The sequence below is a fragment of the Mytilus edulis genome, chromosome 12 (assembly GCF_963676685.1).
Source record: "Mytilus edulis chromosome 12, xbMytEdul2.2, whole genome shotgun sequence".
Classification (NCBI taxonomy): Eukaryota; Metazoa; Mollusca; class Bivalvia; order Mytilida; family Mytilidae; genus Mytilus; species Mytilus edulis.
In genome coordinates this window covers 49,769,863-49,791,861 of record NC_092355.1, presented here as the reverse complement: position 1 = coordinate 49,791,861, position 21,999 = coordinate 49,769,863, and the positions used below count along the sequence as shown (strand labels likewise).

Here is a 21,999-nt window from a genome sequence, read left to right as displayed (position 1 = left end):
TTTATCGTATTGTGTTCCTTAACTAAATGCTCTTCTATAAATGTATAGTATCAATTCTAGATTTCAGATCTTCTTTAATTTTACCTAACAGAAAAGGAAGATGAAAGCATTGCTTTTTTATTACAAAATGTACCTGGGTTTTTTAAACTGAAATGTTCCCTTTGCTTTGTTAAATCTTCTTTAAAACAAGGACACATAACCAGTTCAGATATAAATGCAACCATAGCCATGACAGCACTACTTATAAACAGTGCTGCTAAAAAAATGATTTAAAGAATAAAGACAGACAGACATAAGGACATAATTTCTACATTTTTGCAAAACACATTCTTATATGCGTTTACTTTTCTACATTGGTTAGAGGTATAAGGGGAGGGTTGAGATCTCACAAACATGTTTAACCCCGCCGCATTTTGCGCCTGTCCCAAGTCAGGAGCCTCTGGCCTTTGTTAGTCTTGTATTATTTTAATTTTAGTTTCTTGTGTACAATTTGGAAATTAGTATGGCGTTCATTATCACTGAACTAGTATTATTATATATATTTGTTTAGGGGCCAGTTGAAGGACGCCTCCGGGTGCGGGAATTTCTCGCTACATTGAAGACCTGTTGGTGACCTTCTGCTGTTGTTTTTTATTTGGTCGGGTTGTTGTCTCTTTGACACATTCCCCATTTCCATTCTCAATTTTATTATAATCTGATTAATTTGATTTGCGGACTACTTTTCTTGATTAAAATCGTTATCTTTAAAGATGTCGTTTGAAATTATGAACTTTTATCTTTCAAAACAATTCATAATCAATACAGAAGGACTCAGATATTTGACATTGTCCCCTTGGTATCTCTTTATTTAACTAAAGAAACTATTTTGTGCGTCGAAGTCACTTTTTTATAGTTGTTATTTCTGGCACTTTGTATGTGCTGCTGTTTCACTAACCACGCCTCTTTTATGGAGATATCAAATATGTATAGGTAGTTTCTTTTGTTTAACCACTGGTTTCCAGATAAGTACGCTTGGGAATTTTACCAGTATAACTACACTTAGATAGCGGTCAAATTTAATTTGAGGGAGATTCAGAGGGAAGGGAAGAGTAGTAAATAATTACTCGTGGATTATCTGATTTATCCAATCTCGATCATAGTTAAATTCAACAAATTAATCAATTCGATCAGATAAATCAGATTAAATGTTAAAAAAACAAAAATACCGAATTCAAATGAAAAAACAACACTTAAAGTTCGTTAACATGTTTAACAAGTGGTGACATCAAGAGCTCAAAAAGATCAAACGAATTGAAAACATTAAGTACATTCATTTCATTAAGTGAGATAAACAAAAAGCTAGCTCATTTGTATAACAGTCTGATACAACTACATTATATTGACGACAATATGTGAGCAAAACAAAACATAAATAATAGTTAAGAATGTCAAACATGTGGGAACATCTATAAATAGTGTGTTATAATGATCTTAATATAAATCAAGCCACTTTGTCAAAAGAGAAAAAAAACCAAATGTCACTTTGTCAAAAGAGAAAAAAAAAACAAATGTCACGATCACACTCTATAGACAAGGCTGCAGATACGCGATAATGTGAACAAGATAACAAACAATTATCATAGCACTATAACACAATCGCGGGATGTATAAATACCGACCGACACCAAATGATATTACCAAACATGGACTAAATAGTTGAGATTTAAAAAATACAAAGACAAAAACAGACCAATAAAGATTATCAACAACTTCATTCGACAAAATCTAGATAAATAAATTCGTATAATAAAAAAGCAATGAATGAGGTTCATTAATCAGTTAATTTTATATATTAATTTTTGTGCATCTTTGGTACATATCTGTTTGTTTTATAGTGATTAGGATTATAACACAATCTCGACTGCTATACCACTGTTTTGGTCTTTTTTACCTATTATGTCTGTATGTTTTGTTCGCGCTTCGTTGTTAATATAATGGAATTTAATGCGACTGCCATACAAGTGAGTGGTTTAACTAGCTTTAAAATCAGGTTCAATCCACCATTTTCTGCAGAAAAGAATGCCTGTACCAAGCTGAGAATATGACAGCTGTTATCCATTCGTTTAATGTGTTTCAGCTTTTTATTTTGCCATTTGATTAAGGACTTTCCGTTTTGAATTTTCCTCAGAGTTCAGTATTTTTGTGATTTTAATTTTCTATACTTCAAGGCCATCATGTATTATTTGTGAAATTGATACGGAATATTTATAACAAGGTATTTGTATCCTTTATTTGGGACATGGATTTGGCAAAACTTTTAGGAATTGTGGTCCTAAATGCTCTTCAACTTCGTACTTTTTTTTGCCTTTTTAACTTTTTTGAATTCGAGCGTCACTGATGAGTCTTTTGTAGACGAAACGACGATTTTTCCTTGTCAGGTCAAAACAAATAATGTAAATTGTCTCAAACATTTGGGTCTGAAGTACACGTCACTATTATAAACAACATGCGGTCAATTTCTTTTATGAATTTGAACAACATATAAAACAAGAAAGTAAACAGTGAAGGATAGAATAGTTTTACGACAGCGCTATGGTATCTGAACAATATTGACACATTTATTATCATTTACAAAGCATCATCTGATGTCCTGTACGATATAAGCACTGGTTTGGAAGGTATCAAATCCATTTCTACTGCAATTTCCACATCAACAGCTCTATCTGTACTATCTAAATTGTACTCCGCTGATGACATGGTTAGCTGTCCAACTTTTTCAATTACATTATGGGTAAGAGAATCTAATTCCTTCTTATAATGGCTGTGACGAATAACAAATATGACAGGAATCCAAGTGAGAGACACTTTTGCTACCATTGTACATACAAGATAAATAAAATGGGAATACGAATGGTAATCAATTCCACTTAAATCCAAAGCAATGCATACCACAAAGGGAGACCAAGTCAGTATGTAGGCAACTGAAATAAATAAAATACATTTTGTTTTCATTTAATCGTCTTGCTATTAAATACAACCTACTTAGTTCAAGATATTATTATCTTGCATATCTTAAGTCAATATTATATTTGCAGTACATAAAGAAAACACATATGTTCATACTTAAACGGCTAATTTCAGTCGTTTTCAGAACTACAAATGAAAATCTATCAAATATATAGTTAAGGACAGGGTGTTCAAACTGTTTAGAAGATTTATTAACCTATCCAGCACAGCAACATACTGAATTTTCTGAAAAGCTACTAAACAGTACTCGATTGACTGCAAGCAAAATGTATGAACAGTACAGAAATTTACAACAATAAGATATCTGATAATTATACCGTAAATTTTTAACTAAAGATAGGCACACTTTCAAAATTTTAAGTTTAAAACTTTCGTAAAAATGTTAACCAGACATTTTTCATTTCAACCTTTTAATATCATGTTTTTATCAAAGTGACCATTAAAGACAAAAAAAATATTTACTAATGGATCTACAATGGTAATTTCTCGAAACACGTGCTAAATACTTGGATTTTATGTGGATTCATAATTAACCTGACATTAGATTGATCTGAACTGCAAGTAGAACATTACGTGTGCACTTTATACTTTTACGAGCGAGTTTTGAATAAAAAAGTATACAAAAATATAATAACCAGTACCTGTGATGACAAGGAATGTCTTTAGCATGATTATATGCCGATGTTTACCTCTTGTTGAAGAAAGAGAATTCAGGGAAGATTTTTTAGTCTGAAAAATGAATTAATAAATAAAACTGAAAGATATATTACTGCAACAAATGATACGAAAGATTTCTTACCGGTGTTACCTGTTAACATTGAAAAAGCTCGTACTAGGGCTGTAAGTAATAATATTGGTCATTCTGTCGAAGCTTGAATTAACAAGAATTTTGTTACGGGTGCCTTCAGTACAACAGGAACTTGTTATCCTTCCAGATATCCATAATCAACCCTTTTTGTGGTGAAGTTTGTGTTGCTCGATGTTTAGGATGCCGCTTTGTGAAATGTCATGCCTGCACGTCATCTTCCTGTAAACTCTGTGTGGTCTGTCTTTTGTCGACAAATGTTTTTATTGTATCTTGATATTTTCTCTCCTTTTCATTCCTATATGTCGAGGTCCAGTTACAGTTACCTGGCAATTGATGTAGAAACGTATCCTTTCGTAAACATGGTACACTATTGTTAACCCCAGATAAATGGGAATTATTTTTATGTGCAATATTCATATTTGGTTTTGAAAGGGAAATATCGATATTTTTAACTAGTAAATGTAGTTGTAAGACAAGTGTGCGGGGATATGACGCCACTGCTTTATTACATCATCGATTTTCGAAAGCCTATGATGTTTTCATAAAAGGCAATATTTGATATGAAAATAAGTTGATGTGGTATGATGGATGGCCAATGAGACAACTATCTACCAGAGTTCAAATAAGTAATACTAGGCCACCGTATGGCCGGCCTAATTTATAGATAACAAAATAATTTACCAAATATAACACACATGAACCAACAACCATCACGAAACTACATGCTCCTGACTTGGGACAGGCACATAAAGAATATGGGGGTGTTAAACATGTTAAACCTCCCCTAACATGGGACAGTGGTATGATCAAACAACATGGAACCAAATTATACAAATCAGTTGCAATTGGCTTAACTCAATGAATCGGTATTTTCACCTTGTTTTAACGTACAGATTTCTTTCGAATGAATCATAACGGGTAAATAAATTTCAGAATGAAATCTGATGCTCTTCTACAGTACCGTATAACTATTTTTAGATTTCAATTGTCAGAACTTTAGTTAAGATAACTTTTATATACTACGACAGAAAAGATTTCGAAATTAGAATGAGATGACAAGACCATAAATATACGAATTTGAATTAAAGTCCGAGTCGATGGTACTTAACCTATGTTTTGGTGCTTTACTTATTCAAATTTTAAAACATTTTATTACTACAATGTATGACAGTAACATTTATCCGAAAAGTATTTTACAAACAACGACAATGACACACGAGATCTCCCTGAAAAATTAATAAATGGTTAATAAGAACACTTTAAATGTCCCCATATACTAATGTACCCAATGTCTTGATGTCTTTTACACTAAAAACAAAATAGTGTTCGGAAATATTTCTACGCTTGTTAAACACGTGGTTCACGTCTTTAGTTTGTTTATGTTGTGTTTTTTATACTGTTGTTTGTCTTTTGACTTTTGTTTTCTATGTTGTGTTTTTTATATTGTTGTTTGTCTTTTGACTTTTGTTTTCTATGTTGTGTTTTGTATACTGTTGTTCGTCTTTTTTTTTCTTTTTTTTTTTGCCATGGTGTAGTCTTTTTTCGACTTATGCGTTATGTCCCTTTGGTATCTTTCGCCTCTCATTTTGAAGTCAAAATAATATAAAGAATTATATTGATACGATCTACCATTAAAAAAGACGCTGTTACAGTTTTGAAAAGTTAATTTTAGAAGTGTTAATAAACAAACAATAACAACTGAAATTCTTACCTTGAAATATATAAAAGCGTATAATGTTGAAATCAAGATTGTTGGGAGTACAAAGAATACTATTGCTAGACTTGTAAAATATGCTATATTAGCATACTCAAATGGTATCCATCTTATATGGCATAATATAGGCCGTCTGTATGGTGCATAGTCAGCCATTCCAACAAATGGTAAAGCTACAAATACCAAGTAAGGATTTATGTTATATAATAATTTTATATGCTGTATATTGGTCTAAGATTTACTTGAGGTTTGGTACAATGAAAAGTATCAAGAATTCAAATTTAGTTCATTAGGAGTTAGTAGTATTTTTTCGACTTTGCTCCATGTATTTTGTATTTCTATTTTACGGAAGCCCTGGAGTGCCACGCAAAAAAAAAAATTACAACAATTTGTAACTTGGGCACTCCAGGGCTTCCGTACTATTTAGCAGTTTTTCGTTTATGATATTACAGAAAGAGTGTTATCGTAGGAGTTTAACTTGACAAAGTCATAAGCAACACAACGATTTCATTTCAAAATATACTTATCACCTTCAGAACAAATTCAAGACACTCCCTTTTTAGGAGGCATAGGGGGCAAAATGCTCAGGTATGTATATTAGTGATGGTATTTTTTTTTACAGTTGTTTGCCTTTTTCTTTTTCTTTTCGTATTGTTACGTTATTGTATGTCTGTTGACTTATAGTTTTTGAACCGCCCCCTCAATTATTTTATCAGAGTTTGTTTCAAAAACTTATATGAAACATCAATTTGTTTTGTCTAAAAATTAAACTAACCTGCAACAATTACACAAACTAGGATGCAACCTGCCAACACTAGAACAACGCGCTCTTTGTCAAATCCTGCTTTCGCGGAATGAACGGAAACGATCAGTCTGTATGTCTGAACTACCATTACGGTTAACAGAGTACTGAACAATAATCCTGTTAAGTTAAAGACGAACTTATAAAACATGCATTCACTTTGGTCAAAGGTAAGATTCTTCTTGAAAGCTGCAGCCGCATGTAAAGGAAGAAAGAATGCAGATACGATAAATCCAATAACGGCCAATGCGGGAATAAAAACAGTAGAGGAATTGAGTTGGTGTCTGTTTGTTAAGACCATTTTAAGAACTGTGATGTTAGCAGCTACACCGAGGACGGAAAGGACACATATAACAATCCCAACAACTTGCTGTGTTGACTCAGATAAATCCTCGTCTGTAGATCTTTCATTACTAGTATTGAACCTAGTAGTGTTTACTGTTGTCAAAAGTGTGTTGACAATCCCTGACGAGCTGAAATTGAACAAAAACTATCAGGAACCCTGTTTGACGTTTTAATACAATATTGCAGTACTTTTAATTTAACTACTTAAAAAATGTCAAAACGGCAATCAATCGGATCAAATCGGATACTTGACCACTGGTATTTGCTACATTTCAGCTAAACACGCGATATTTTATGGTAAAAGTAAAGACTTCTCGGCTGGAACTCAGAACAATACAAGTGTCCGGATAGATAAATATTGCCACATCTAAAAAAAACAATTGACAGTATTTCTGTGGGCATCACATGTGTTTTGGAATAATGATTTTCAGAAACGCTTTACTTCATAAAAAATAACTGTTCAATTTATTTTTGTGATACATATGTGCTTTAAATTTCAAAACCACAATTTTAAAGCAATCTAACAATTAAAGGGAAACTTCGCAAAAAAATAAAAAAATGATATTAATATGATTATTATGTATAAAAAACACAAATTCATATATGTACATTATTGTTTTGTTCTCTTAGATAAGAGATCACCATCGATTTTAAATTGAGAATATCAATTCTTTACATGTAGCCATCTTGATGACTTCCCGGTTGAAAAAAACAACGTGAAATCTATAAAACCTAAAGTACCAAAACAAGCAGGGACTAACGTAGCTGTAATTCAGTGTCAAAAACTATCTTGTCAATCATACGGTTATTTAGTCCGATATGGTAATGACAAAAGTATACACAGTTTCTCGTATCCTAAAACCTGGAAGAATTATACCAGACATGGTTGTGCTACATTTTGATACCTATCTGCAAACTATTTTTAACTAACTTAAAACGGAAATATGTTTAAACAAAGGTTTAAAACGCTCGTCTGGCGTAATAAATTATAATCCTGGTACCTTTGATAACTATTTTACCTCAATGCTCTTCAACTTTGTACTTGTTTGGCTTTGTAAATGTTTTGATATGAGCGTCACTGATGAGTCTTATGTAGACAAAACGCGCGTCTGGCGTATTAAGCTATAATCCTGGTACTTCGTCTACACAAGACTCATCAGTGACGCTCATATCAAAATAGTTATAAAGCCAAACAATACAAAGTTGAAGAGCATAAAGGATCCGAAATTCCAAAAAGTTGTGCCAAATACGGCTAAGGTAATCTATTCCTGGGACAAGAAAATCCTTAGTTTTTCGAAAAATTCAAAGTTTTGTATCAGGAAATTTATAAAAATGATCACATAATTGATATTCATGTCAACACCGAAGTGCTGACTACTGTGCTGGTGATACCCTCGGGGACGAAACGCCCACCAGCAGTGGCATCGACCCAGTGATGTAAATATTTATCAAAAGTACCAGGATTATAATTTAGTACGCCAGACGCGCGTTTCGTCTACACAAGACTCATCAGTGACGCTCATATCAAAATAGTTATAAAGCCAAACAGTACAAAGTTGAAGAGCATAGAGGATCCAAAATTCCAAAATGTTGTGCCAAATACGGCTAAGGTAATCTATTCCTGGGACAAGAAAATTCTTAGTTTTTCGAAAAATTCAAAGTTTTGTATCAGGAAATTTATGAAAATGATCACATAATTGATATTCATGTCAACACCGAAGTGCTGACTACTGGGCTGGTGATACCCTCGGGGACGAAACGCCCACGAGCAGTGGCATCGACCCAGTGGTGTAAATAGTTATCAAAAGTACCTAGATTATAATTTAGCACGTCAGACGCGCGTTTCGTCTACACAAGACTTGTCAGTGACACTCATATTAAAATAGTTATAAAGCCAAACAATACAAAGTTGAAGAGCATAGAGGATCCAAAATTCCAAAACGTTGTGCCAAATACGGCTAAGGTAATTAAATTACAGTTTACGAAATTTGTCATCACAATTGTTAGTCATATTATGTAATAATGTGAACCTGGTGAAATAACACGTGAATTCCGACTTAGCGTCACTATCTTTTATAAGGTGGGGTTCTAATAATACCGTTTGTAAATTTCCTGTCTCTTTGATTAGATATTGCTTGCCGATAGCCCTGTGTCAATTATTTGATAATTTGACATAAAAGATATAATGAGGGAGCATTTATAACACCTCATATAAAAAAACACGCTCTATTCATGGCATGATGCGTTATAGAAAAATGTTACGTTTTAAGTTTTAAGTGGGACATAATATATTGACTATATACTAGTTAATGCCAAGTTTTATACACTGCTGGAATTAAAAAATCTACTTTTATTTTCAGTGAATTAATTCGACTATTTTTATTTATTTTTATTTTTTTTTTTTTGTCATCGGATATTTTTTAAGTGACCTTATGTCTTATAATTTCCTGCGTAATGAAGTTTTTAACTATCAAAAATCAGAAAAAAATGCAAATAAATTACACAAGATTTGATATTATTTGACGTCATAACTACGTTTAAATATGTCCCTTTTCGTTCAAATAAAGAGAGTTGCGAACTGTATGCAGTTTTCTACCCATTTGCCCTTTGTGGAAACCAAGAGACAACCAAATAAATTTACAGAAACTTTTTACATAATCTCACCAATTTTCAAATTGTTTCTTAGTAGTGCAAATACTTTGGAAATGCAAAATATTTTTTAAAGTTTATCTAAAACGAAACAACATCTAGTATTTTACAAAATATATAAAAATTTCGTTATGGATAATTTCCATGATGATTCATCAAATGCGAATTTTTTTTTTTTTTTTTTTTTATTTTCTTAACACTTTTTAACTTTGTATTGTAAGGGCAAATTGAAAAACATCCACAGTATAGTTACTTTTTAATTTGCACTAATATTTTGACCAGAAAAATAGCCTTAATTGCCCGTTTCCTCTTTTCCTTTATGATGCAATAGACATTTAGTAAAGTAATTATTTTCAACAAAGGATGAAGAAGGTATGGTAATCCCACTTTTGGAACAGTTGAAGTTAAAAATTTTAAAGATTTTACAAAATTTCATCACATAATCTCCTTTTGATGTTCACAGGACATTATGAAAATAAGGTGATGTTGTATCATTGGCATTTAAAATGAGACAACAATTCACTAGAGTTCAATTGACGTGGATGCAAGCAACTTTACCATACGGCCTTCAACAATGAGCAAAGACAATATCATTTAGCTAGCAATAAGTAACATCCAAATACAACTCAGTAACCAGTTCTTCCGATTTGACTGGATATATAACATACCTTTCTAAAAATTTTCGTTGAAAAAGATAGAAATTTCTAAGACACTTTAGTTCTCCTCTCTCAGACGAAGATAATCGTATGTGAAGTAAACTATTAAATTTAGTTTTTTTTTGTCAAATAGTGCTTCATTTTTTAGGTATTTATACAGTCTTAATTGACACACTGATTACAAAGACGCAGCGATATCGGTTATTTGTATTTTATTAGTTTCCCATACCGCCTTCACAAAGGAGATATGCCGGATAATTCTTCGTTGACAACTTTATGATATTGGAAGAAACTTACAACTCCCTCAAACTAGTTTCTCTAATGTATCTAGAGAATAGCTCAGGACGCATCAAATTTTAATAGTGTTATTTTCATAGTATAAATCTGTAGAATAATATTTTTTGTGAAGTTTCGTAAACAAAATGACTAAAATCTGAAATGTTAAAAATCATTTCTTTAAGGCTTTTCTGCAAGTCTTATATTAAATTACAAAAAATGTTTACGAAAGAACGATTGCTACAACAATATCCATATTTTAAGAAATAAATCAGTCGACGTCCAATTGATAAGGTGACCACGAGATCCTACTTTGTGACAAAAGAAAATGTTAAGATTTTTGTAACGACGGCGTAAATGTTAAAACAAATCGTTTGTTTAACTTTCCTTGAGGTAACCAAACAATAAGATAGCTTTTTATTTGACCTGTACAGGTCTTTTTGCTTATTAGATGCACATGACAGTCACATGTAACATTACACAAGGTCCTGCAACAATTAAAACGTCATTTGTTAAATTGTACATGTCTTTCGACTAGCAGAAGAATAAACATGACCGACGCATATAATATTGCACAAACAAAACAATAACCGAAACATGTAAAATTGCATAAGGTAAACAAATAATTAAAAAGTTATTTTTTAACTTGTACATGTCTTTCGACTAGATGAATAGTAGACATTTCTGGCAAATTTACAATTGCTCAAGGTAACCAAATACTTAGATGGTCATTTTAAACTTGTAAAGGTCTTTCATCTAGACGCAAAATTAATACGTGCGATAAATTACCTAGACTAATCTGCAACAGGGACTTTCGTGCCAAAACGTTTGGATAGTTTAAAAAAAAAACGAAGTATACACTAAAACAAAATTTAAAAAAAAGATTAATAAATAAACCGATTACTTGACTAACAAAACACATGAAATTAAACGTTTAAGCTCATACACGTAAAAAAAGGCCTTCATACAGAGCATCGAAAACCGTATATGTTTACGTTTGTCTATAAAAAAGATGTTGATATTGAATTTAAAAACAAAAAGGATAACCAGTTTCATAAATAAGTTAAATTACCTTATGTTTATTTGCATCTTGTTTGATCTGATATTGAAGAATCAGATGCCACAGAATTTATACCTGTTGTAATCGTCTTTTATTAGCACATGTTTATTTTAGGTGAAAATGTTTCATAACCGATTTTTAAACATTTACTTATAAGGTTAAAACGTATACGATAATTCTTTTAAAACAACATCGGCTGGATGTCACTTGCGTCCGATTGTTGTTTTTTTTTCTCAGAAGTCTCTTGTTTACACACATTGTTTCATAATCGATAATGTTGTGTGAACCTTTTATCTGAGTACAGATGAACTTAACATGGGCTCATACTGTGACTTGTCGTCAATGTCGATATTTTTTTTTCTTAATTGGAAAAATGGTACCAGTACAGTTTTTATTGCATAAACTAGAGGGCAATAATTCGGAAGAGTGTTCGTTAAACATTTTGAGACCCAGTAATACAACGTTGTTTTAAAGGACATTTACAAAGTCTCAAGTCATTTATCTGGTTTCAAATTCCATAAAGGGCATACACAGACAACTCAACGACACTTACTAAAGAGGAAACCTGAAAAACATGGGTAATCCATGTTCTCTTTGAATTTATACTATATATACATTTTTGTATATGCATATCTTCCTTCATACTACTTTAGACTCATATTATAGAAATGCCACGATTGTGTGGTCTGCAAAATATCTTTTGAAACTAGTAACTTCTATTCCTGAAGCAATACATTGAGTCGTTGAAGGACAAACACCGTTGTCAAACCTTTTAACTCTACTGAAAACTTTTAACTTTTAAACATTTTAGTAATAATACATTTTGAGTTCTGCAATAATACGTTTGTCTTTCGTTAAGATGCCAAGGGATGTCATAATATTATAATTAGGCTTATGAAAGGTAAGAAAAATATACCGCATCCCACCAAAAATCTAAACTTATCAATAGACGTTTAAGATTTAGATTTAACCAAGTACTCGAGTACTCGCGAGTATCATGACCGAGTATCCGAGTATTCATTTTCAGATCTTTTGACGTCTCTAGTAAAATCATCAAAGTGTTTTTCAATATGCAATAGTACAAAAACGGCTTAAATGCCAATTTACCAAAGACTAAAAGGGAACATTAATGATGGTATTAACCTATTTAGGGAAGCTGCAAATGCACCTTGTATGTACTCTTTCACTGAATAATGGCAAACATGTAATATTCTTAAGGGATTTAGCCTCAAAAATAAATTTAAGGGGAAATTGCCTGGACAAAGGGCCCTATCATGAATATTAGTAGGTAGAGCATGCCATACTCAGAGTTTTTAGGAGCTTTTTCTGACTTTTTCTCCTTATTTTCAATATTGGGCTTTAAAAGAAAAATTTTCCTAAGAAGTCTTTAAGAAATATACAGTAATAAGTAAATGAAATGTATTTCGAATCAGTAACAACAAATTATATACCAAAAGGGAACCATTATATGTCCCTCTCTATAACGCGGCGTAAACTAAATTTTTTCTTATGGACTTATTGAAACCTTCATGGAGTCAGTAAACTTTTATATAGATAGTGCATTCAGCCTGAACATATCAATTACTCATTTATGGTTAAATTTCTTATCTAAAAGTGTGATAGTTACCCCACAAATTTGATTAATTAGCCTACAAATTTTAAATTTTGAGAAAAATTAGAGGTTTAAAAGGGCCATAAGAGACCTTATGATGTAGACAAAAGGGTACATTATTGGTGTTTATCATCTTAAAGTCATCTTTTGTATACAATATAACATTTTTATGCAGATGAGATTTTTCGAAGAAATTTTGGTCAAAACTGTTTGCAAAAAATGTCGTCTTGAATTGTATTGAATTTCTTTCAAAATTTGTTTACTGTCGGGGTTGGTTATCTTATATGCAATGAAATGTTATATGAATTTTTTTACTGTAGTACTGGACAGGATAAATCTTTCACTTCCCAAGTATTTCTTTATTTGAAACAAAGATAAATTCTACAAATTTAAAAAAAATGCCAATTTAACAAGGACTGATAGGAAAAAATTAATAATGGTTTTACTCATATTTAAATAACTGCACATGCACCTTTGACCTTGTATATACTCTCATTTTTAAAAATGTCATGCTATTTCACTGAAATATTGCAAACATATAATATTCTGATTTAAAAGAGGGACGAAAGATACCAAAGGGACAGTCAAACTCGTAAATCTAAAACAAACTGACAACGCCATGGCTAAAAATGAAAAAGACAAACAGAAAAACAATAGTACACATGACACAACATAGAAAACTAAAAAAATAAACAACACGAACCCAACCAAAAACTAGGGGTGATCGCAGGTGCTCCGGAAGGGATTTCAACTTCACCATTTGGAACTCTTGGTTTAATAGCTTCCTTGTTAGCAGTAACCCTCTATCAAGAAAATCATGATAGGAAATGCAAGCACGGGAATATCGTATCAATTAGGAGATATATACCCCGTATGCAGGTGCTGCTGGAATGTTGCTACTTAGAAATGGAAAGTTCACAATTGGAAAGCTGAAATCATCTCTTTTGTCGTAAAGTTTTGTTTTCAACCGACCCTCATTGTCAATTTCTAGATGTAAGTCAAGATATGAAGCCGACTTAACTGTATCTGTAGTATCCTTTATCTCCAATTCGATGGGATAGATGCGTTCCACATAGTCACCAAAGTTTGAATTGTTTAGTGAAAGAACGTCATCTATATAGCGGAAAGTAGAGTTAAAGGATATTGCTAACTTCTTATCTTTCTTCCTAAGAAGTTCCTGCATGAAGTCAGCCTCATAATAATAAAGAAACAAGTCGGCAAGTAGAGGGGCACAGTTTGTTCCCATTGGGATGCCGACAGTCTGTTGAAAAACACGTCCTCCGAACGTTACAAATATGTTGTCAATCAAGAAATCCAGCATCTTGATAATATCGGTTTCAGAGAATTTTTTGTTTGAATCAGAGTGATTCTTTACAAAGTATGATTTATCCCTCCCTAAGACAAGATACTTGTATCTACGTTGGCCATTCTTTTTTATGAAGCAAAGTAATACCAACTCTTTCAGTCTTTTTTTTGTCTTTTAGTTTGGAATGTGGAATACTTGTATAAAGAGTAGAAAAGTCAAATGTTTTAATACTGTTACAAGATGAAAGAGAGTTAGATTGTATGTACTCTAAAAGATTGAGTCTCAATAACACATTTGATGGAAAATTGCCTGGAAAAAGGACGCTACCATGAATATTAGTAGGAATAGCTAACCATACTTGGTGTTTTGAGGAGCTTTTTCTTACTTGTTTTCCTTATTTTCAATATTTGGCTATAAAAGAAAACGTTTTCCTAAGTTCTACAGTAATAAGTAAATGTAATTCATTTTGAAGCAGTAACAACAAATTATATACCAGAAAGGGAACCATTATACATTTTCTGTAATGCGGTGTAAACTTAAGGTTTTACGTAAGGACTTATTGAAGCCTCCATGGAGTCAGTAAACTTTTATATGGAAAGTTCATTCAGCTTGAATACCTCGATTACTCATTAACTATCACATGTATGTGTGATAGTTACCCAACAATTTAGATTTATTAGCCTAAAAAATTAAACTTCTGAGGGAATGAGAGGTATAAATGGACCAAAAGTGACCCCTTATTATGAAGACAAAGAGGTATATTAGTGGTGTTTATCATGTTAGAGTCATCTTTGGTCCTTAATGCTCTTCAATTTCGTACTTTTTTTGGCCTTTTTAACTTTTTGGATTCGATCGTCACTGATGAGTCTTTTGTAGACGAAACGCGCGTCGGAGTTAATACAAAATTTAATCCTGGTATCTATGAAGAGTTTATTTGTATACTATTTAACTGTTTTTAAGCAGATGAGATGATCTTGTTTTTGTGATTTTTTAGATTCACGCTATATTTTATCATGATGCTACGTGATTTGAATTTTTCTAATGAATTTTGCTCAAATCGCTCTAGATGCCGACTTGCATTGTACTATATTCCTCTCAAACTATTGAACTGATAATGACAAATCTTTACAGTTATGCTTGAAACAACCAGTAGTTCAAATTAAAAAAAATATATTTAGTTTGTTTAACAAAAATGTCTACGTCAGGTGTAATACCACAAAACCATAGAACGTCACATCTGGTTTCATACGAAAAAGGGTCGAAAAAAATATTCCCTTAAATTTAACAGTTGTAAGAAATTAACCCTGCATTTCATTGTAGAACAAAATTTCTGAGTCATACAAATATATCTTGTGTGTTTCAAAGCACCTGTCTCTTTTCATTTGGTGTTTTTATAAAATATTTTGGAACCTTCAGAAGACATGGCTTCTCAAGCTTGTTAACAGGAGAAAATTTGATTGGGTTACTTCCGTTGTTGGTTATTTTCTTATATGCAATGAAATGTATGTGAAAGGAGAACGTCCGGTAATGGCATATGTCGACCAAAAATTCGAAGTACATCTGATGAAATATTTGTGACCTTTTTAAAACATTTAAGTGTCTATTTCAGTCGATTTATTTAGTTTATGTTAAAGATTTGAATTGATATGGTCAAATTCAAGCTTTAACATGAAAAATCTATCAAATATGCCATAAAACGTCACTTTTCAGATGTTTTTTGTCTAATATGGAAGTAGCCGCATTCGTGTTCATTCTCAACATTTATATATGTAATGGTTTATCATCAATACTAAATATATTTAAATATTAAGACTGATAACAAGTGTGGCCACTTCTATTTAAGACAAAATCCGTCTTTAAATTAGCACGTGACAGTATAAATCTTTTGTCTTGCAAGTATTTCTTTATTTAAAACAAAGATAAATTTTGCACAATTTTAAAAAAAATGTCAATTTAACTTAGATTAATAGAGAAAAACAATGAAGTAACATGTTTTACTCCCATTTAGGGAAGCTGCACATGCATCACCTCTAGTTTTTTGGTGGGGTTCGTGTTGTTTATTCTTTAGTTTTCTATATTGTGTCGTGTGTGCTGTTGTTTGTTTGTCTTTTTCAGTTTTGGCCATGGCGTTGTCAGTTTGTTTTAGATATATGAGTTTGATTGTCCCTTTGGTATCTTTCGTCCCTCTTTTTTGACCTTGTATGTACTCTCATTTTTAAACATGTCGTGCTATTTCACAGAAATATGTAAACAAGAAATATCCTGAGCGGATTGAGTCTCAAAAACCTATTTGAGGGAAAATTGTGTAGACACACATGAATATTAGTATGCAGAGCATGCCATACTCAGAAGTTTTAGGAGCTTTTTCTGACGAACACTTTTTCGTAAGTAATTCTCAAAGAAATATACGGTAATAAGTAAATGAAATGTATTTTGAAGCAGTAACAACAAATCATTGTATGCCCCTCTCTGATACACGATGTAAACTTAAGTTAAGGATTTATTGGAACTTCCATGGAGACAGTAGACTTTTATTTTGATTTTTTTATTCAGCTTGAACACTTTGATTACACATTTATAATCACATTTCTTACATAAATTCGTGATAGTTACCCGAAAATTTTGATTTATTACAGTTTAAAAAATTGAGGGAATGAGAGGTTTAAATGGATCAATAGGTAACTTATAATGTAGACAAAGAGGTACATTAGTGGTGTTAATAGTCTTACGGTCATCTTCTGTATACTATTGAACTGTTTTTATGCAGATGAGATGAATATTTAATCATTTATTGGTGAATTTATCGGTTCACACTATATTCTATCATGATGCAGCGTGAATTCGATTTTTCTCAGATCGCTGATGATGTTGTCTTAAATTGTACTGAATTTTTCTCAAACTATTGAACTGATTATGACAAAACTTGACAGTTATGCTGGAAATAACAAGTATTTAAAAAAAAATCACATTGAGTTGAATCAACAAAAATGTCTTTTTTACAATGTAGGTGTAATACCATTAAATCATAGTACTTTACATCCGGTTTCTTACGAAAAAGAGTCGAAAAAATTTATTCACTTGAATTTGACAATTATAGGAAATGAACCCTGCATGAGTATATTTTGAGTGTTGCAAAACATTTTTCTTTTGTATTTGGGGTTTCTATAGAATATTTTGGAAACTTGAGGTGACATGATTACATAAGCTTGTCAATAGGGAAAAGGGAGTGTAAATTGGATTGGTTTACTTCCGGTATTGGTTATTACCTTTTATGCAATGATATTGTATTTGAAAGTTTCACTGTATTACCTGACAGAATAAAACATTGCTCTTGCCAAGTATTTCTTTATTTCAATAAAAACGAATTCCACATTTATTTGTAAAATGCCTATATAACAAAGACTAATAGGGAAAAACAATGCTGTTATTACTCCTTAATAGCGAATTAAACTAAAGGAACAAAAAGCTTGCTTTAAAACAAATAAAAAGATACCGAAATAAATACAATCAAAAACCAATAGTAAAAAGACAACATCTTGGCAAAAAATAGATGGAAAGCGCCGCTGCTGCTTCCAAAGATCTTTTAAATCACGTGTTTATAGTGGTAAAATTGAAGTTATCTCTTCGAAGGTTTTACGGAAGTATCGTTACTAAGTTGACCATTACAGAATATCATTATAACAAATTACCACTGGCTAATTCCAATTATTGAAGCAATAATCCCGTTTTCCTTTCCTCGTTGACATCACTGAATGCTACCTATCACTGGATGTATTAAGCAACATGATTGGTGTAATTCTAGTGCAGAAACTTCCTATTCTTCAATATAGCATCTGATGTCAACCGAATTTTTCGGGAGTATTGAGGGGGTTGAGAGTCATTCTTCTGAATGTTTAGTTTTCTGTGTATTTTTCGGGGACTTGTTTTACTTTTTTCTATTGGCTAAATTCATTTGTGACTAACCCCTTCAGATTTGTATTCTGACAGTTTTCCATTTGTTTCCAGAAAATAAAACTTTTGTTTATATATCAAATAAATTGACATGGCTGTATCTATACCAATATTGCCTGTTTTGGAGCACTCAGAGCTTAGTCCACATAAAACAAATGTAAAATTGTGTAAGACCTTAAAGGTCGAAATGTCAGTTTTATATATATTTTTACAGCCTTCAATTACACTTTATTCCATGCATGACCTTGATAAAGAGCAAGTGTTGTTGTGTTTGTAGCATCATATTTGGTCATGTGAATAATTATTTTTGTTTTTATTACTGCATGACCTTTATTTACAGCAATTCTGGTTTATAACACCATATTTGGTCATGTAATACACTGGTTACAACTATTATTTATAAATAAGGCTAATATGTAGTAGGATTCAATGGCAGACTGCAATATATTTCTTTTGGTTTAATGCCCGACCTTGATATACATATTCCTATTTATAAATTGATTTATCAAAGTTTAGAAGACACGTGTTTCTGTTTATGTAAAAAAACACATACGGTTGAGCGTCTCAATAACGTTGGTCTATTGGTCTTTATGAATTTTTCTAAAGCGATTGATTTTGCGGATTTGTCAGTATTTCTCGCAATGCTTTAATCATTTGCATATGTTATTTCATAGATTGAAGAACATTGATTCAATAGACACTTTAGGCCTTTTGAATGGCTATTTGGGAGGCAAATCTTCCCTTTGAAGTATTACATTAAGTATAGAAATACAGTTTTCAGGAAAATGCAGAAATTACAGATGCCGTACGTTGACCTATTATTGTTAACTTTTTATACATTTTGACTTACATGGAGAGTTGTCTCATTCGCAATCATACCACATCTTCTTATTTATATTAGGCCAATATCAAATTTAGGTGTAAGGGTAATCGTATCCAGTTAAGTTTAGAGAGAACATTATGCAGGATCTCCAGCAAATCAACAAGTACCTATTACCTGTTTGTAATCATAAAACGATTTGATTTGCAATGATATGAAGGATCTGATTTATTAGTTGTTCTACACTAAACATACATCAACAAGGGACGTCATTGCTTTGGTGGTATTACACATAAAGAGACACTCACGTTTAAGATGACTTTTTTTTATTTTATAATAACATCTTGATCACGGCATAATAAAGAAAGTACTATATAATTAGTTATCAAAGGTACCAGGATTATAATACAGTACGCCAGACGCGCGTTTCGTCTACATAAGACTCATCAGTGACGCTCATATCAAAATATTTATAAAGCCAAACTAGTACAAAGTTGAAGAGCATTGAGGATCCAAAATTCCAAAAAGTTGTGCCAATTACGGCTAAGGTAATCTATGTCTGGGATAAGAAAATCCTTAGTTTTTCGAAAAATTCAAACTTTTGTAAACGGGAAATTTATTAAAATGACCACATTATTGATATTCATGTCAAGTATTGCAATTACTATGTGCCAAAAATACAGCTCAATTTCAAACGACTGTAATACATGCAAACACATATAAATAAAATATAAATTCAGACAAGTAACTTTTCAAGTTTGTTTTTAGTTTGTTTCTCTCAACAGCCATATTGCTTTCAATCGAATTGAAACCTTTATTACGATCAATGTAAAAATGTCAATGGTAATGATATGCCACATGTATATTGCATCTCCCGTTTTTCTTCAGTGATAAGTAATAGGCCAACAATTTAACGACGACACACATTTTGTGATGTCAAACATCATGGTAGAAAATTTGATTTAAGACAATTTTTTGGATTGGAATAGATGTATGAGTTTTTATGGTCGGCAATGAAGCATGCCAATGGTATGAAATTTTTATGTTCGGCAATGATGCATGCCAATGGCATGAATTTTTTATGTTCGGCAATGAAGCATGCCAATGGTATGAGATTTTTATGTTCGGCAATGATGCATGCCAATAGTATGAGGTTTTTATGTTCGGCAATGATACATGCCAATGGTATGAAGTTTTAATGTTCCGCAATGATGCATGCCAATGGTATGAAATTTTTTTGTTCGGCAATGAAGCATGCCAATGGTATGAAATTTTTATGTTCGGCAATGAAGCATGCCAATGGTATGAAGTTTTTATGTTCGGCAATGAAGCATGTCAATGGTAAGAAGTTTTTATGTTCAACAATGACGCATGCCAATGGTATGAAATTTTGCAAATCTATAACAAGCAAAACTGAAATACATTTCCGGATGTCTAAAATTAAAGAAAAACAAGAATTTATAAAACACATGGTTCACTTCGGTAATATTACGGATGCCATCACGAATTGGTTGAACGTTATAGAATATTCGTTATACAGCTGATATCGGATATGTTCCTTATGTCGTAACTACAGGATCTGCTTCCCCTTCCGTAGCAACTGAAATCATCCCTAGTTTTTGGTGGGATCCGTGTTGTTTTTGTACCCCTATTTGTGACATTTTGTTCATGCATCATTGTCAATATAATTGATGCGACTCTCGTATAAGTGAGTGGTAAAGCGCTATAAAATCAGGTTCAATCCACCATTTTCTACATTTGAAAATGCCTGTACCAAGTTAGGAATATGACAGTTGTTGTCCATTCGTTTGATGTGTTTTATCATTTGATTTTGCCATTTTATTAGGGACTTTCCGTTTTGAATTTTCCCTCGGAATTCAGTATTTTTGTGATTTTACTTTTCACTATGATACCTATTAAAAAGATACAAATCAAGGTTAGAAAAAAAAAACTTAAGAAATCACTTCCATGCGGATCCACATTCAGTAAAAATGTCAAATAAAGGCAACAGTAGTATACCGCTATCCATGGACAAACAAACAAAATCGGGGTAACAAACTAAAACTGACGGAAACGCAAAAATATAAGAGGAGAACAACGACACAACACTACAATGTAACTAACACACACAGAAACTGACCAAGCATCAGACAAAATCCCACGAAAATAACAAATATAACATCAAAACCAAATACATGAAATTTGGGATAGACAAGTACCGTGACACGTCTTATCGCAATGTCAATTTACACTCAAAAATAAAAGAAAATCGGGAATAGACACAAGATCAATTTGCAGAGCAGACTATTCCGGTATCAAAAAATTGTGACCCCGAAAACATGTCGGTAGTGAATGGTGACGCAGACACATAGTATCGTTCAACAAATTTTTGATGTTGACCGTCAAACTCATGAAGTTTAAAGGAAAGTAGTTCACTTAAATATCATTTTGAATTATGTATTAGTCTTTTAATTATCGTACTTACATAAATATTGAACTTGACAGTCCTTATCCATCGTCTTACGATTAAAAATGTAAACAAGTTTCATAACAGATTTTATATAACATGTATAAGTAGTGCAATGGATGTTAAAATCAATAGGATTTATTGTAATACCATATATGACCAAAACAACCTAAAATGATAATAGAACAACATTATATACGAAGCTCATAGTGCAATGCATACGTTTTTACGATATTAATAAAGGTCAGATTGTATGTGTTATCAATATGATTTAATAATACTATATATGGCCAGAAAAACCTTAAATGAAAAGATAAAACATCACATCCAAAATTCATAGTGGTATGAAGACACTTTTATAAGTTGGTGCGTTTGAAGCGCTTATCTGGACATACTTAAAGCTTCTGCATCAAATCAATATGATCAACCAAGTTTAGGCGATGAGAAATTAACAATTCTAAAGCATAATTATTATAATTCTTGTAACATACATAATGAAATGTCAGTTCTATCTTTAACTTTTATTA

General features: G+C 32.0%; 1 protein-coding gene across 1 annotated transcript; it reads right to left on the bottom strand.

Annotated features, from left to right (window-relative positions):
* Window positions 1-2,543: 2,543 nt before the first annotated feature.
* On the bottom strand, window positions 2,544-21,609 carry LOC139497178 (melanopsin-like). Its single transcript, XM_071285270.1, has 5 exons — window positions 21,491-21,609; window positions 6,304-6,803; window positions 5,526-5,701; window positions 3,648-3,735; window positions 2,544-2,960 (listed from the first exon to the last, which is right to left on the bottom strand). Exons 2-5 carry the CDS (start codon window positions 6,629-6,631, stop codon window positions 2,608-2,610), a joined length of 945 nt encoding a protein of 314 aa, XP_071141371.1. The 5' UTR covers window positions 6,632-6,803; window positions 21,491-21,609; the 3' UTR covers window positions 2,544-2,607.
* Window positions 21,610-21,999: the final 390 nt, after the last annotated feature.